This window comes from Marmota flaviventris, chromosome X (genome assembly GCF_047511675.1).
Source record: "Marmota flaviventris isolate mMarFla1 chromosome X, mMarFla1.hap1, whole genome shotgun sequence".
Taxonomy (NCBI): domain Eukaryota; kingdom Metazoa; phylum Chordata; class Mammalia; order Rodentia; family Sciuridae; genus Marmota; species Marmota flaviventris.
In genome coordinates this window covers 111,769,604-111,783,374 of record NC_092518.1, presented here as the reverse complement: position 1 = coordinate 111,783,374, position 13,771 = coordinate 111,769,604, and the positions used below count along the sequence as shown (strand labels likewise).

The window sequence follows — 13,771 nt, the reverse complement described above, 5'->3', positions numbered from 1 at the left end:
GAAGGAGCCAAGTTGTTTAGTATTACAATGAAGTTTCAACACTATTACTACAATGATGAAGCAAATTGGACATCAGGACATAGGTATTACATGTTCATGGCTATTCTTTGGTACCTTTTAGTTCTGTAAAACCTGAGCATTTTCAGCTTTCCAAATAGATAGGAAGTAAAAACTTAAGAACAAAACATTTTTTTTCCATGGGGAACTATGGTGTATGCTTGCTCATATTTTCCAGATCCCAAGAAGCATCACTACAATCTGGCCGTCTGCTTCTTATTAAAAATAATACTAAGAGAAACAGGCTAAACGAGTTCCTAGAAGCAGTAAAAAAGGTAAAAAACAAATAGGATACATTGTGAAGTCAAGTTCTTTTACTTTTCTGTGCAGAGATACAACTTGAAAAGTGAGGCAACCACAGCAACTTACTATGGTATGCAGGTACCTTGCTTAATATGTCTCACTCACACAGGGCAGGCTAAATAGCTATGACTTCACTCTTCTAGACAATGAAGAAACTATTTATTAAAGGTATTTTAAATTCTTAATACTGTCTTTTCTTTTCAAAATACCATCTTAAAAGTCACACCTGCTATTATCACTATTTGCTGACAACATGATTCTATATTTAGAAGACTCAAAAAATTCCACTAGAAAACTTGTAGAATAAGTGAATTCAGAGGCTGGGGTTGTGGCTCAGTGGTACAGCACTTGCCTAGGATGTGCAAGGTGCTGGGTTCGATCCTCAGCACCACATAAAAATGAATAAATAAAATTAAAATATCGTGTCCAACTACAAATAAAAATATTTAAAAAATGAATTCAGCAAAGTAGCAGGATATAAAATTAACAAGCCATAAATCAAATGTGTTCCTACACATCAGTGATGAATCCACTGAAAGAGAAACTAGGAAAATGACCCCATTCACAATAGCCTCAAAAAAAAAAAATTTGGGAATCAATCTAAGAAAAGAGGTGAAAGATCTCTACAATGAAAACTACAGAACCCTAAAGAAAAAAATTGAAGAAGACCTTAGAAGATGAAAAGATTTCTCACGCTCTCAGATAGGCAGAATTAACATTATCAAAATGGCCATATTACCAAAAGTGTTTTACAGATTTAATACAATTCCTATTAAAAAAAACCCAATGACATTCTTCATAGAAACAGTGAAAGTAATCATGAAATTCATTTGGAAAAATAAGAGACCCAGAATAACCACAGCAATCCTTAGCAAAAAAAGTAAAGCACGAGGCATCACAATACCAGACCTTAAATTACACTACAGAGTTATAGTAACAAAACAGCATTGTACTGACATCAAAACAGACATGTAGACTAATGGTACAGAATAGAAGCACAGAGACAAACTCACATGAATAACAGTTATCTCATACTAGACAATGGCACTGCTGGGAAAACTGGAAATCCATACGTAACAAAATGAAATTAAACCCCTATCTTTCACACTACACAAATCTCAACTCAAAGTGGATCAAAGACTTAGGCACTAGAACAGAGACCCTGCACCTAACAGAAGAAAAAGTAGGTCCAAATCTCCAAGATGTCAGCTTAGGAACTGACTCCCTTAACAAGACTCCTAAAGTGCAAGAAGTAAAATCAAGACTCAATAAACGGGATGGAATTAAACTAAAAATCTTCTTCACAGCAAAGAAAATAATCAATAACGTGAAGAGAAAGCTTACAGAATGGGAGAAAATCTTTAGCAAATGCACCTCAGATAGATGTTAATCTCCAGGATACATAAAGAACTCAAAAATCTTAACACCATAAAACAAATAAATGTGCTAAGGAACTGAACGCACTTCACAGAAGATGATACACAATCGAGATCAAGAAATGTATGAAAAAATGTTTAACATCTCTTGCAATTAGAGGAATGGCAATCAAAACTACACTGAGATTTCATCTCTCTCCAGTCAGAATGGCAGCTATTAAGAATACAAACATCAATAAGTGTTGGCAAAGATGTGGGGAAAAGGGCATGCTCTTACATTGCTGGTAGGACTGCAAATTGGTGCAACCAATCTGGAAAGCAGTATGGAGATTCCTTGGAAAATTGGGAATGGAACAACCATTTGACCCAGTTATCCCACTCCTTGGTTTATACCCAAAGGACTTTAAAAAACAGCATACTATAGGGACACAGCCACATCAATGTTTATAGCAGCACAATTCGCAATAGCTAAATTGTGGAATCAACCTAGATACCCTTCAGTAGATGAATGGATAAAGAAAATGTGGTATGTATACACAATGGAATATTAATCAGCCTTAAAAAAGAATGAAACCATGGCATTTGCTGGTGAATGGATGGAGCTGGAGGATATCATGCTACGGGAAATAAGCCAATCCAAAGAGTCAAAGGTAGAATGTTTTCTAATATGCAGATGCTAATTCACAATAAGGGGAGGGCTAGGAAAGACTAGAGATACTTGAGAGTAGACAGAGGGGAGTGAAGGGAAGGGGTATGTGGGTAGGAAGGATAGTAGAATGAATAGGACATTATTACCCTATGTGCATATATGATTACACAACCAGTGTAATTCTACATCATGTACAACCAGAAGAATGAGAAATTATACTCCACTTATGTATGATGTGTAAACATGCATTCTGTCATTGTCTAATTAGACCAAATTAAAAAAATAATAATTTTAAAAGTCACACCTGCTATTTTCTGTTAGAAGAATAAATCTTTTTTTAAAAAAAAAAGAGAGAGAGGGAGAGAGAGAGAATTTTTTTTTAATATTTATTTTTTAGATTTCGGCGGATACAACATCTTTGTATGTGGTGGTGAGGATTGAACCCGGGCCGCACGCATGCTAGGTGAGCACGCTACCGCTTGAGCCACATCCCCAGCCCAGAAGAATAAATCTTGAGAAAATAAGGTGTGCATGAAAATTTTATAAAAAGATTTTCATCACATTACCATATATATTAGTGAAAAATAATCCAAATGTCAATCACAGGAGATTAATTACATTTTTAAAACAATAGTATATAGCCATCAATAGCATAGAAAGCACTCATAATAATAATTGCATATGGACAGACAAAAATATTTAAAATATAAGTCCCACTTACCCTGAAGGTTATATGTGTAAAAAAAAAAAAAAAAGGAAAATACTAGGCATTTATCTCAAGGATGGAAATTTATGTGACTCATTTTCTTTATGTTGTTCTTTCTTTCCAAACTTCAGAGAGTGTGTGTTTGTGTACCATATATATTATATTTAGACAGTATATGTGTATATATCTATGTATATACCCATATATTACTGTTTTGATTTTTAAAAAGTCAATATAAAGAATCTATGCAAGGTAGGATTAAAGCTTTCCAAGAAGCTACCATTGATACAGAATACTTCTGCCTGATAAAACCACTGGACATGATAGAAACATAATGCATTTCTTCTCAAGTAATCAATTCCCTTTCTAAAGCAACGTGAGATGACAGAAGCAACACATCCTACACAAATCTCCCAATTTTGGAGTTTCATTGTAACAGATTTTCTGTGCTCAGTCCCCATATTTGAGGGCGGAAAGCCAAATACTTCCTCTCCAGAGTTGATTTACTTCTGATTTACCAACGTTAAGTTTTGGGAATCAACATAGGAGTGTAAGGTATTACAGTTTGGAAGGCATATTGCCAAATGTCTTAATTTTAAATTGGGAACAAAGTACTGAATGTTTGTGACTCCAAATGACCTTGATACTTTATAATGAGCTGAGTGTCCATTAAGCCAAGTATTTAATTTTAAATCTACATATAGGTCAGTAAACATAAAAGACTACCTACACAGGTAATAGACGACATACATTTCTAATCCCAGCTAGGGAAACAGGTGTAGGTATCTATATATGTTTCAATATTAACCCTTCAGCACTCTTAAACAAATCACTTATCTTCTCAGTGGTAAATTAGTAAGGTAAACTTGTTATGCAAAGAGTAATATATTTCATTTTACTTGCAGTGACAAATTTAAATTTGTATGGCATATACAATGTAATAACAATGAAGGAAAAACATAAAACTAGTTAAGCAATTAAAGCTAGTACCTTGAACACATCTGAAGTGGCTATTTATAGGAATGATATCTTGGACATGCTGTTCCTTCTCATGCAACTGGATTATTAACCTAGGAAACAGAAAAATGCATCAATGAATACCTACTGAAAAATCCAAATGTTTAACAACAAAATATTGTTTGGACTTGGTATACAAATCTAATCTGCATTTATTAGATTTTCCGCATCTAGTTCCCTGGATCTGAACAACATAACAGCTAGATACTTCTCTGGGGTTAAAGGATGTTATGGTGATCAATATCTGAACACCCATAGAGTCCTATATGCCATAAAGAACATATAATATTCTATGTCCTAAAAATGGTGCACAGTCTTAAGAGCATGAAGTGCAAAGTATATACCTTCAGAGTGTGCATACCAGTGAAGAATGGATAGCTAGATGTAAACTACACAATGGTGAGGGCTACAGCTGTCTTTTCATCACAGTATTTCTAGCATCTAACACAGAGTCTGGCACATTAAAGACACTTACATGTGTTAATAAGTTTCAAAAGTGATACATTAGCTTTCAAATTTCATCCTTATGTTTTTTTTTTTTTATACCAAAGAATGGTTCTCTCTTCAAACAAACATGCAGGTTCACAGAGGAATATGAAGGGGTACCCAATCAGCTGGATCAGTCAAAATAACTCCAGTGACCAACATACCAGATGTCAAAACCAGATTGTCTTCACATCCCCTGTGTTTCTACTCTGGTTTCCAGTTTCATGCTGGTATTTCTATGTAAACATGATTGAACTTGGCTCCCCAGGTGAAATGAAAGACTTCTAAGTCCACCTATACTCCTAAAATACTAATTTTCACTTATTACTTATCATTAGTGGCCAAGAATAAAGGTATAAACTACTGCGTAAACAGCCATTCTGAATATTAACTAGCTTCTCCAAAGTCAAGCACTCTTCAGGCAGTTCTTTTTACCTGGAACACTCTTTTTTTTCCCCCTGAGACCCAGTTCAAATATCACCTCCTCTGTGAAGCTTTCTTTGACAACCACAAGTAGAACAAGTGGCCTTATCCACTTTTCTTGCCTTTTTTTGTACTAGGGATGAACCCAGGGGCACTTAACCACTGAGCTACATCCTCAGCCCTTTTTATGTTTTATTTTGAGACATGGTCTTAATAAGTTGCTTAGCCTTGCTAAAGTTGCTGAGGCTGGTCTTGAACTTGTGATCCTCCTGCCTTAGCCTCCCTATCGGCTGGGATTATCTGTATGTGCCACCATGACCAACTTACTTGCCCTTCTAATTGAGCACTTACTCAAAGATTTGAGCTCCTTGAAAGCAAGGGTCCTATCATATTCTATTTTGTTTGCAGCCTAACAGATGCTCAATAAATACTGGCTGAGTAAGTGAACTAGCTTAATTAAGATATTAACAGAGGCGAATTTCTAAATATAACTCTTCAACTTCCAACATTAAAAATGTCATTGTTTTGAAGGCCTTATTTTCTATTTGTTTGACTTTATGAGGGATTTATTCTTGTTTGGGGATTTTTTTTTCAGATGTGTCAACTCTGAAGGGGATAACACAGGGAAATCGCTTAAATAGAACTAAGGGAAATACAAGTATTAATGATGTTTTTCTGCTTTGATACTGTCTACCTAATTTATAAGAGTTTATATTTTAAAGTGATTACAGGAATTTGGGGCTGGCTTCTTTCAACTTAGAAAGTCTGTGGTTTGAACAGAGTCCTATAAACCCAGAGAGAGACCCAAAACTAGATAAAAGGCTGAGAAGAAAGTCTGTGGTTTGAACAGAGTCCTATAAACCCAGAGAGAGACCCAAAACTAGATAAAAGGCTGAGAAGAAACATGGGTCAAGGAAGAAGAGCTTATTTTGAGGAAAATAAATACAAACCACTAGAATCTCAAAATATGAAGATTAGAAAAGGTGGTGATCATCAGTAGTAAAGGTTAACTCTCCGCAGTTAAGCTTTATTATTATTTAAAAACACCACAAACAAAGATAAGCTGAGAATTTAAGTGAATTCCACAAACATTTATTGAATATACACTGTATGTTAACCACTAAATAAATTGTAGCAAAAGAATAAGGCAAGGGAGAAACATACAAATCTATTGAAACATAATTATTCATTTACAAACAGAGTGATTCAAAATAATAGACATAGGTGGGTGAGGGTTACATGCCTATAATCCCAGTGACAGGAAGCTGAGGCAGGAGGATCAAGAGTTCAAGGCCAACTTGGGAAACTTAGTGAGATCCTATCTCAAAATTAAAAATAAAAAGTTCTGGTCATTTAGCTCAGTGGTAGAGCATCCCTGGGTTCAATTCCCAGTACCACAAAAAATACATACATAGGCATATGGCAAAACAATAGAAATAGAAACTTAGGAGTTCTCAAACAGAAAAAAGTGGCAAATTATGAATGCCAACCCAGCATTATCCCTAAGATTTGTTCAATAAAGGTTAAAGGTCAAATAACAGGTTCTCTCATAAACTATTAGCCTTGAAAAAATGAATCTTAGTGTGTGATTAGTTAAAAAAATTATTCGTAATTGGTATCTAAGTAAATTTCTTCTATCATTGATAGTAGGAACCACAGATCTAAAAATTAAGACAGGTTTCAAGTCCCAGAATAAAATGGAAAAAAAGCAAAAAGTTTTGGACACCCAAGCCAGAGAAGGCACTTAAGATAAAATAATTTGAGGATTATAGATGGTAGTATGGCATTAGGTGTCACCAGTAAATTATTTCTCAATGTAATTCTGAAATATGTTGCACAGGTTCAGATATCAGCTATGATACTTCCTGTGAACAAGTGATAACCTCTTTGTGCCTCAATTCCTGTATCTGTAAAAAAGGGGGGGTGATGATGATAAAATTATGAGTTAAATTAACTAATTAATACAAAGTGCCTTAAACAGTATCTTGCCCATATGAAGAAAGCAACTGTCAATAGTTGCTACATTCTCATAAGTTAACAAAATTAGAACTCAAGAATTCAATTACTCTGTGGGAAGGACCCGAATAGTCAGGAGAACTACCCCTCCAAGTTGAGATATTCTTTTAGTACAAGAGCCCAGATAGGATGAGGCACTTATGTCCAGGCCAGCTGCTCACTCTTTATTGGCTGAATGGAGTTCCAAACCTACTAAACCAAGAGACTACATATTTGGTTATGATCATTTCAACAATGTAGCTATTCTATTCATCACTTGCAATTTTGTTTTTACAGAAGACACAAAAAAATTTACTGGTTTGCCCAAAGGTCACATCTTTCCACTCCATTCTAAACTCTAGAGGTGGAAGTGGTATTTCACTCTTCAATTCACTTTCCTGTTGAATTTAGTTTTATTACACTGGTCTTCAAGGATTTGATGAAATCTGGGAAAAACAGCATGAATTTCTCACATCAACAGAACTGACCAAGCAAAACCTAGGAAATAGCTACTTCATAGAACCAGTTGAAGTCCAATTATAGTGGCACCAATAGTTTTAGCTAAGTGCAGGCTAGGCTAGGCTAGTGGGAATTTCTTCTACATAAATTTGCATAAATAGAGGATTAAAAAGTAGGGATTGAGAAAATAGTTTTTATGAAGAATTCAATATTAGGAGACATGAAGATTTAACTGATTATCCATTTTTAAACCGTGAAAATATGTGATTTTAAGAAACCAGTGAACAACCAAGGGAAGTGGACTGGGATAGGGCCCTATGACAATGTAATGGTCATCATGGATAGTTTAAAGATGAAGAGCTGGTGGCAAGGAAGTAAGATGAATAACTATGGTGATAGTTCATCAAAATGATCATTTGCTCAATAAGTCAACAGTATATACTGAGCTCCTATGTTCAGGACAAATGGGAAGTAGCACTCACTGACAGAATGCCAAATATAATTTATATTTCTACCTATTTCATTACCTTTTCTTCCCAACAGTCAAGTAAGGCAGTTACTGGGCTACACTAACCCACTACTGAATTAATGAATATGCCTTCAAACAAGTGGAATAAAAGGGTGGGGGGACTGGAGGAACCAGTTGAATGGGATTAAGACAAGTCTGTAACATTTACAATGCAGCATTTCCATAGACCTTTACTTTTGTAAACGTTTGCATTTATTATTCCCCAGATATACCTCCAAAGGCTATAAAGCAAGGTAGTTGATTTTTTTTTTATTCAACTGATGAGAAAACTGGGGCGCAGAAAAAAAGCCTATCGACTTGCCCAAGGTTACACAACATACATCAGTTGCAGGGGCAGGAACTAAGAACCCAGGCTTCCTGCTACCCCGCCCACTGAGTCTTTCCACTGAACCATTCTGCCAGGAGCAATCTACTGGCTTGCAACTTGGGGACAAAGCCCCGTGGTTAGAGAGCACTCACACTTCACACCTGGGGCATGAACCTGTTGCCCGCATGGCCTCAGTGGGAGGACGGTGGGTGGCCTGTCGCGGGTAAAGCTTGGGAGGTAATGGAAGGCTCCATTCTGTGGGAATCAGGTGGTTACTTACTCATATTGCCCGTTCCTCTGGGCTAGGGTCAGGGCGCAGGGCTCCCGGAGAGGACCCTTCATCTCCAAACCCTCGATAGTATGCAGGCGCTAGTCAAGGGTCTTCTTTTCAGAAGGGCAGCTGTGCAGGGGAAACGTGATGTGGGGCGGTGGGAGTCTCCCGCCCCCCTGGCCGTCCTTCCCCATCCCCCGCAAACATCGCCTCCAGTGCTGGCCCTCTCCCCTGCTAGGTTCAGCCTCAGGGCCTCGCAGCGCCCCCGCCCTGCGGTGTTCCGCAGTCCCCCAGACCCCCACCCCCGGCCCATTGCGGCCTCCCCTCCCCCTTTCTCTTAGGCGGATACAGCAAGGGGCTGGGCTCCGACTGGGAGCGGCGGCTCCATCCCGGAGGCCTGCAGGCTTAGTGGGGCTGCGGACTGCGGGTGGCTCCAACGACACTGCCTCCAGCGTCCTGACACCAACCCGCCTCTGCTGCGCGTTGTTTGAGAAACAGCTCCGCGTCGGAGCTGGGAGCCGGGAGGCGAGAGCTTGACCAGAGAGAGAGAGCGGCGCCTTTCGCCCCAGCCAGTTTTCCAGGCCGCCGCAGATTCCGCCCCCTGCGGCCAACATGGGGAACTACAGCCAGTGACCCAAGGGATTGGGGGCTTCTTGACCACATCCAGCAAGGAATATATTTCAAATGCACCAGAGGACTTTGAAAATTCTATAGAAAGAGAACACGGCCATACCTATGAGGGAACTCAAACATGTTGGACCAATAGAATCCGCATCATACAGCCAAAAACAAAAGAAAAAACACCCTTATTAAAGTTATGATGTACCGTGTTGGTTTTCTCACTTATCAGGTGTTCTACCCTTCCTCTTCTTTTTTCCAACTCCTAAATTGAAATATTTCTCAAACCTCAGACCTTTGCTCCTTCTTTGCATTCCCTCTGGGTCACCTCTAAGCAAGCAAAGTTCCAGTGTATATCCCTGACCTAGACCTCTTACCTAATATATCACTTTGTCAAAAGAACACTGTGTGACAAAACAAGTTCATCATTGCAGATAGCCACCCAGCCCTGAAACCTCAAAACCACATGCTTTCTTCCCTCTCGTAATCTCTGTATCCAAACCGTTAAGAAGCCTTGTTAATATTTTCTTTGGAATGTCTTTTTGATCCTTTTTCTCTCCTTTCACACTGCCATCACTTAATTGTAAGCCCTTGATGTCCTATCTGGGTTGCTGCATTTTCCTGAATAAATTCTATTGGCTTTAATCTCCCCTTTGACTTTCTTACTTTGTTGACAGCCACAAAAATATTCTTCCCAAATGCTTCAATTGTTTTATATACTTGCTCCAGAATGTATACTTAACTAGATATCAAAACTGACTTTAAACTTATATAATTAAAAACGTAGTATGGAAATAGACCAATAGAACAGAATCCAGAGCCTCAAGACAGATCTGCACATATATGGAAAATTGATATTCAAAATATGTGGCATTTCAGATCAGTGGGGAGAGGATGGATTATTCACTAAATGGTACTGAGACTATTGATTTTTTGGGGGGAAGGAGTACTGGAGATTGAACTCAGGGGCCCTCAACCACCGAGTCATATCCCAGCCCTATTCTGTATTTTATTTAAAGACAGGGTCTCACTGACTTGCTTAGTGCTTTGCTTTTTGCTGAAGCTAGCTTTGAACTCATGATCCAATCCTCCTGTCTCAGCCTCTCGAGTCACCGGGATTTCAGGGATACACCACTGCACCCAGCAAGAGACTACAGATTTTTCATATGGAAAGTTATGAAATTAGATCCCTACCTCAAATCATAGAGGGAAGATTAATTCCAGGTAGTTTAAAAGATCTAAATGTTAAAAGCAAAACTTTACCAGTTTCAGAAGAAAATGGTAGGGGGCTTGGTGACAGCATACACAAGGCCCTGTAATCCCACTGCCCAACAAAGAAAAAGAAAGTAGAATATTTTTATGATCTTGAAATAGAGAGTGAGAATGATACCTTCAGTTATATTAAATTTCAAAATGGATGTGTTTCATGACAATATAAACAAGAGACAAGCCACAGAGTGGGAGAAGATATTTTTCAACAAAGGGTAATCTATGAGGTCCTATATATCTGTCATCACCTTCTGACTTGCTCTCCCTCCACTCCTTCAAACTTGCTGTGCTTAATCATACTGGCTCCTTGCTTTTCCTAGGACTTGTCAGGCACACTCTTGCCTCAGGGCCTTTGAACTTTCTGTTTACTCTGGCTGCACTCTCATCTCCTTCGGCTCTTTGCTGACATGTCACTTTTGTCAGTGAGGTCTTCCTAGACCACTTTACTTAAAATAACAAATCAACAATCCCCTCTTTCTAGTTCCATAAACACATTCCCTATCCTTCTTCCCTGTTTATTTTTATTCAAAAGATTTATCACTATCCACTTTTCTAATTTTTTTTAATCAGTCTTGTTGGTCATTTAACTTCCTCCACTAGGACATTAGTTCCATGAGGGTAAATAGTTTTGTCTGTTTTGTTATCAGTGCCTAGAACCATTCCTACAGTAAAGTAGATGCTAGAAAAATATTGATAAAAAGAATGAATTAGTATTCAGGTTATATAAGAACTCTGATAAATAAGTTAGAAAAGGAAAGAAACCTAGTAGGAACATTGACTAAATGTATGAATAAGCAATTCATAGTCAATGAAACCCAAATGGTTAATAAAGACATGATAGGATAATTAACTATATTACTATTCAGGGAAATTTAAAAATGAAATCATGAGATCATTCCACAACCATTGATTTGGCAAAAACTTTTAAAGTTAGATAACACCAAGTGTTTCTGAGGATGTTGAACAGATAGATCTCTAATATGATGCTAGAAGGAGTATAAGTTGGTATAATTGCTGTGAACAGCAATATAAAAAATGTCTAATGAAGTTGAGAATTTAATACCCTTCAACTCACAAATTCCATTTCTAGGTATAGACCCTGGGAAAACTCTAATCTCTGTGCACAAAATGACAAAGAAAATAATGTTCATTGCTATATTATTTGTAATCTCAAAAGAGGAAGCAAATTAAATACTTATTGGCATATGAATGGATAAATAAACCATGGTATTGATGAAGTTAAATACTCTTTTGAAATTAAAATGAATGAGTTTGAGGTATATGTAGTAACAGTTAAATCTCAAAAATATAACAATGAGCAGAAAGCAAATTGCAAAACATATACTATATAATATTTATAAGTTTGAAAATATCATCAGTTGCCAGTGGCTACATAGATATATAATGACCAAATTTAAAAAATGAAGGGCACAACCACCAAATTTAAGGAAGGGTTAGAAGACTGAGATTGAGGATTATACAGGTAATATTTATTTCTTGCAAGTTGATGTTACAAGATTTGCTAAAACTTGGTGGTAGGTATGTTTATCGGTTATGTTATTCTGTGTGCTTTCCTGAATTAGAATTGTTTGTAATTGATGAAATAAAAAAATAAAGAATATATCTATGGGGGAGGATTAGCAGTGTCAAATGCTGACAATAGGCCAAGGAAAATGGGCCTCAAGAAACTTTTTTGGATAAGTCAGGGAGTTTACTGGAGACTGTTCAATATGTATTATCAATAAGCCACGAGGGGCTTGGGGTTGTGGCTCAGTGATAGAGCACTTGCCTAGCATGTGTGAAGCACTGGGTTCAATCCTCAGCGCCACAGATAAATAAATAAATAAATAAAGGTATAGTGTTCATCTACAACTAAAAATATTTTTTTAAAAAAAATAATAACCCACAGGCTGGGGTTGTGGCTCAGTGGCACTCAGAGTGCTCACCTAGCACACGTGAGGCACTGGGTTTGATCCTCAGCACCACATAAAAATGAAATAAAGATATTTCAGTTTAATAAAGATATTTTAGTTGTAGGTGTCTACCTACAACTAAAAATTTTTAAAAATAATAATAATAAGCCATGAGGATAGAAGCAAGAATAAAGGGAATTGGGTGGGGAGGGGCTGTGTCATGAGAAAATGGAAATAGGAGACCACATATTGAAGAAGTTTAGAAATTAAAAAAGAAGCAAAATATACTTTTTTTGTTTTTAAATTTATTCTAATTTGTTATATATGGCCGCAGAATGCAATTCAATTCATATTACACAAATAGAGTACAATTTTCCATGTCTCTGGTTGAATACAAAGTAGAGTCACACCATTCATGTTTTCATACACGTAGTTAGGGTAATGATGTCTGTCTCACTCCACTGCCTTTCCTACCCCCATTCCTGCTCCCTTCCCTTCTGCCCTATCTAAAGTTCGTCTATTCCTCCCATGGCCCCCATCCCCATTATGAATCAGCCTCCTTACACCACAGAAAACACTCAGTATTTGGTTGTTTGGGATTGGCTTACTTTACTTAGCATTATATTCTCTAACTCCATCCATTTACTTGCAAATGCCATGATTTTATTCTTTTTTTTTAAATTTTTATTATTGGTTGTTCAAACATTACATAGTTCTTGACATATCATATTTCACACATTTGATTCAAGTGCGTTATGAACTCCCATTTTTACCCCGTATACAGATTGCAGAATTGTTATACAAAATTACATACAAGAGGAAGTGAGGGAAAAGGGAAAAAAAAAACAAGGGGGAGAAATGAATTACAGTAGATGGGGTAGAGAGAGAAGATAGGAGGGGAGGGGAGGGGAGGGGAGGGGGGATAGTAGAGGATAGGAAAGGCAGCAGAATACAACATACACTAGTATGGCAATATGTAAAACAGTGGATGTGTAACCGATGTGATTTTATTCTTTTTAATGCTGAGTAATATTCCATTGTGTATATATACCACATTTTCTTTATCCATTCATCTACTGAAACGTATCTGGGTTGGCTCTACAGTTTAGCTATTGTGAATTGTGCTGCTATAAACATTGATGTGGCTGTGTGCTGAGAGCCATAGCCAAGTAGGAATGGCGCATGGCAATTTCCTTGTCAGCCTACCCAATGTTGCTTAGAGGGAGGACTCTCCATTGTGGAAATGGGTTTGCCTTGGACCCAGGTCATTTGCAGTGACATTGCATGAATGTTTGAGAAAGGTGACCCTGCTCAAGGACCAGGGTGGATCCGGGTTTAGGGTGGATCCTGCTGGGAATAGGGTGGCTCCAGGTTTAGGGTGGATCCTGCTGGG

General features: G+C 37.5%; 1 protein-coding gene across 2 annotated transcripts in view; it reads right to left on the bottom strand.

Annotated features, from left to right (window-relative positions):
* The window catches only part of Ocrl (OCRL inositol polyphosphate-5-phosphatase), a 57,347-nt gene extending 48,235 nt beyond the window's left edge, over positions 1–9,112 (bottom strand). For both annotated transcript variants that reach the window (XM_071606032.1, XM_071606033.1), the window contains exons 1-3: positions 9,046–9,112; positions 8,588–8,707; positions 4,082–4,161 (exon numbers count right to left, since the gene is read on the bottom strand). In XM_071606032.1, the coding sequence (XP_071462133.1) occupies positions 4,082–4,161; positions 8,588–8,649 (142 nt within the window). In that variant the 5' untranslated portion in view covers positions 8,650–8,707; positions 9,046–9,112. The remainder of the gene's footprint in view (positions 1–4,081; positions 4,162–8,587; positions 8,708–9,045) is intronic.
* Between the last annotated feature and the right edge of the window lie 4,659 nt (positions 9,113–13,771).